Here is a 2,839-nt window from a genome sequence, read left to right on the forward strand (position 1 = left end):
TAATTTGTTTACAAAGAGGAATCAACACTTTGATTGCCACGTTGGTCATTGGTGAACGGAGTGCTTGAACTTTTTACAACTGTAAAAATTGAATGAAAATTGACAGGGCATTTTGAATATTACCGACAAATAGAAAATACCTTGAAATAAAAAGTGTCCCATTGAACAATTAAACATTTTTATTAGAACATCAATACAAAAAAAAAAAAAAATGAGAACAAATCTTGTATCTAACGGTACGCTGTGTTAAAACACTTTAGACATAAATGTGGCTCATCAATATAGTCTGGACAATAAGTGGTTACCTTTTTATACCGATTTTTAGCAATTTTTGATTCTAACTGTCCAACATTTTTTTTATAGCACACGCTGCAAAATTTTCGTGCCAGGTACGCTTGCCCTTCATTCTTCCGCATTTTGTGTCGCAATCTTTGTCGAATAAGAATATTTGACGGCTCTGGTGAATGGCACTGTGTAAGGTGCATTGCGAGTGTCATTCTAAAATCTGATACCTTGATTTTTGTTGCTTGTTTATAGAGTATCGACGCTTTTGAAATTGATGTATTTAATAATAACTCTAAAGGTAATTTTATGTACCACTTGAGGATTCTTCTATGCGGTGTAGAATGTGCTATCATTTGATCCGATAAATCTACAGCACATTTTCCTCTGTTGTGATCTACCACTACCATTGGTTTATCACAAACATCATTTTTTTTTTTTTGCGGATCTGTACCATTTCAGCCGAATGTTTCGTCGAAATCATAAAAACGTCACGCTTGTCTCTCCACCTTACTATTATATATAGAATGAGCGAATACTGTTTACTAATATCTTGTACAATGCGAATGATTTGTTAAACGACACCTTGTTATAATATGTCGCCATCAACTGTTACCAAGGCGCTACGGTGGTCACCCATGACCATCAATAAGATAAACGGTCCATTGGGGAAGAATGTTACCATCGTCAATTTATTATTATTTTGCAATTATATGCTTTGAATAATAGAAATATTCCAGTGGCGTCGTGAGCGAAGCATGTGATTTCAACGAGGCAGTCAAAGTGTTAAAGGATAATATATAGAATAAGAAATTATAAGGCGAAAGGAATTTTGAAATTATGGAGAATTAATTAAACAACCGTGGAAAATTGTATTTTTGAAGATTCAGCGTTTGAAAATAACAGTGGCGTAGTTTAATAGAAAAATTTGGAGAAATTGCAGAAATATGTAGAATAGAATTTTGTAGATAAGGAGAAATAACTATTTCCTGTTACATGTTGCATACATAGTAAACCTTCATTTATCCGAATCCTCGGGATATTATGTAATTACTAATTATATTAAATAGCATATGTAACACAAGTTCACTAATTCTCTACATTATCTACGATTTGTCATTCAAATAATAGGAATTCACATGCTGGTAAGCGAATGTGAATTCACTTCAGTTTATAGAACTTCGATTAATTGGCCACTAACTGAAATTTCCAACAAAGGTGATTCGGATGAATGGAGTTCTAAACTGTATCTCAATTAGGGTAGAAATTAAAATGATGTATGTTTAACCACCTGACTCGTTCACTACTATAACAAATGGTGAAAATCTGACACATTTTATAAACTGACTGCGCAGGGGATCTGTATTTTTCGTAAATTGTAGGTTGCCAGACAGACTGCGACCGTGACACGATGTTGACAGCACAATTTTGTGAAATCCTGACACATGCATCGTACTGTTATGTTTTCTCACTTCCTCACGAAATTTTCCTATATCGTGATTCAATAATTGAGATCAGTATCCTTATCGAGACAAAATTTGCCTCGAGTATATTAGTTTCAACTTTCCTTTCTAACTTTAATTAATTATACACATGATCTTTAAGATTCAACTCCTTATCCAACACTTTTTAATGGTTCATATGAGATGAGATTATGCAAAACGCTTTATAGTAATTTCTATTGATTTATTCATCGTGAAAATAAATTTTAACTGGAATAAGTTTACAGGGGTGAATACATGCCGATAAAATGATTGGCTAGTGGCAGGTGTATTCTACTTGTCCTCAATTCCGAGAGACATCGCGGTTTACCTTTAATTCCTTTAACTTATACGTTAAGACATTTTCTTGTTAATATTTATTCAGATTTATTACAAATTGATTGTGATATATAGCATTGTGCAAAAGTCTTAGATCGTCTACAAAGCAGAATTTTCTTTTCAGGAATATATACAAGAATACTTAATGTTGGTTATATTATAATCTATGTAGTATTTGAGTAATTATTTTAAGAAATAATTATTTATTTAAAATAATGAATATTTCCAGAAAGCTTCTTTCGTTTGGTATAACAATAGATATTTTTAATAGCCAAGTAATTTCTTAACATACTTCTTTTTGCTACAACTTTGATACCTATTGTTTTACAAAATCAATCTCCATTTCTGAATTTATTCCTCTTATAGGATTAACAAATTTATAAATTAAGAAATATCATAAACAAGTAACAGCAACGAAAAATACCTTAAACGTCATTTCCATGATATAATCAACATAGGAAAATGTTTCCTGCATGTATATTCGGTTATGACTATAACATTATTACGCGGATTTATTACATATTATAACGCGAATAGTCTAAGACTTTGGCATAACATGTAGGTACTCTAACTTGAAATTTCACGCTTATAACACCAAAACGATCAAGTATGAGCAACCACGAACTATCTGTACAGCCGTTGAAACATAATTCCCCTGGTCAGATCGCATTATGAATCCCGAATTATTACAATACTCATTGTCCGGCATGAAATGAAATTCTGTTCAGCTCCGTGAC

General features: G+C 32.2%; 1 protein-coding gene across 1 annotated transcript; it reads right to left on the reverse strand.

Annotated features, from left to right (window-relative positions):
* Positions 1-230: 230 nt before the first annotated feature.
* LOC117237266 lies at positions 231-692 on the reverse strand. Its single transcript, XM_033501034.1, has one exon. It carries the CDS (start codon positions 690-692, stop codon positions 231-233), a length of 462 nt encoding a protein of 153 aa, XP_033356925.1.
* Positions 693-2,839: the final 2,147 nt, after the last annotated feature.

The sequence above is a fragment of the Bombus vosnesenskii genome, unplaced genomic scaffold (genome assembly GCF_011952255.1).
Source record: "Bombus vosnesenskii isolate JDL3184/JDL3185 unplaced genomic scaffold, Bvos_JDL3184-5_v1.1 scf7180000013365, whole genome shotgun sequence".
In the NCBI taxonomy this organism is placed as follows: domain Eukaryota; kingdom Metazoa; phylum Arthropoda; class Insecta; order Hymenoptera; family Apidae; genus Bombus; species Bombus vosnesenskii.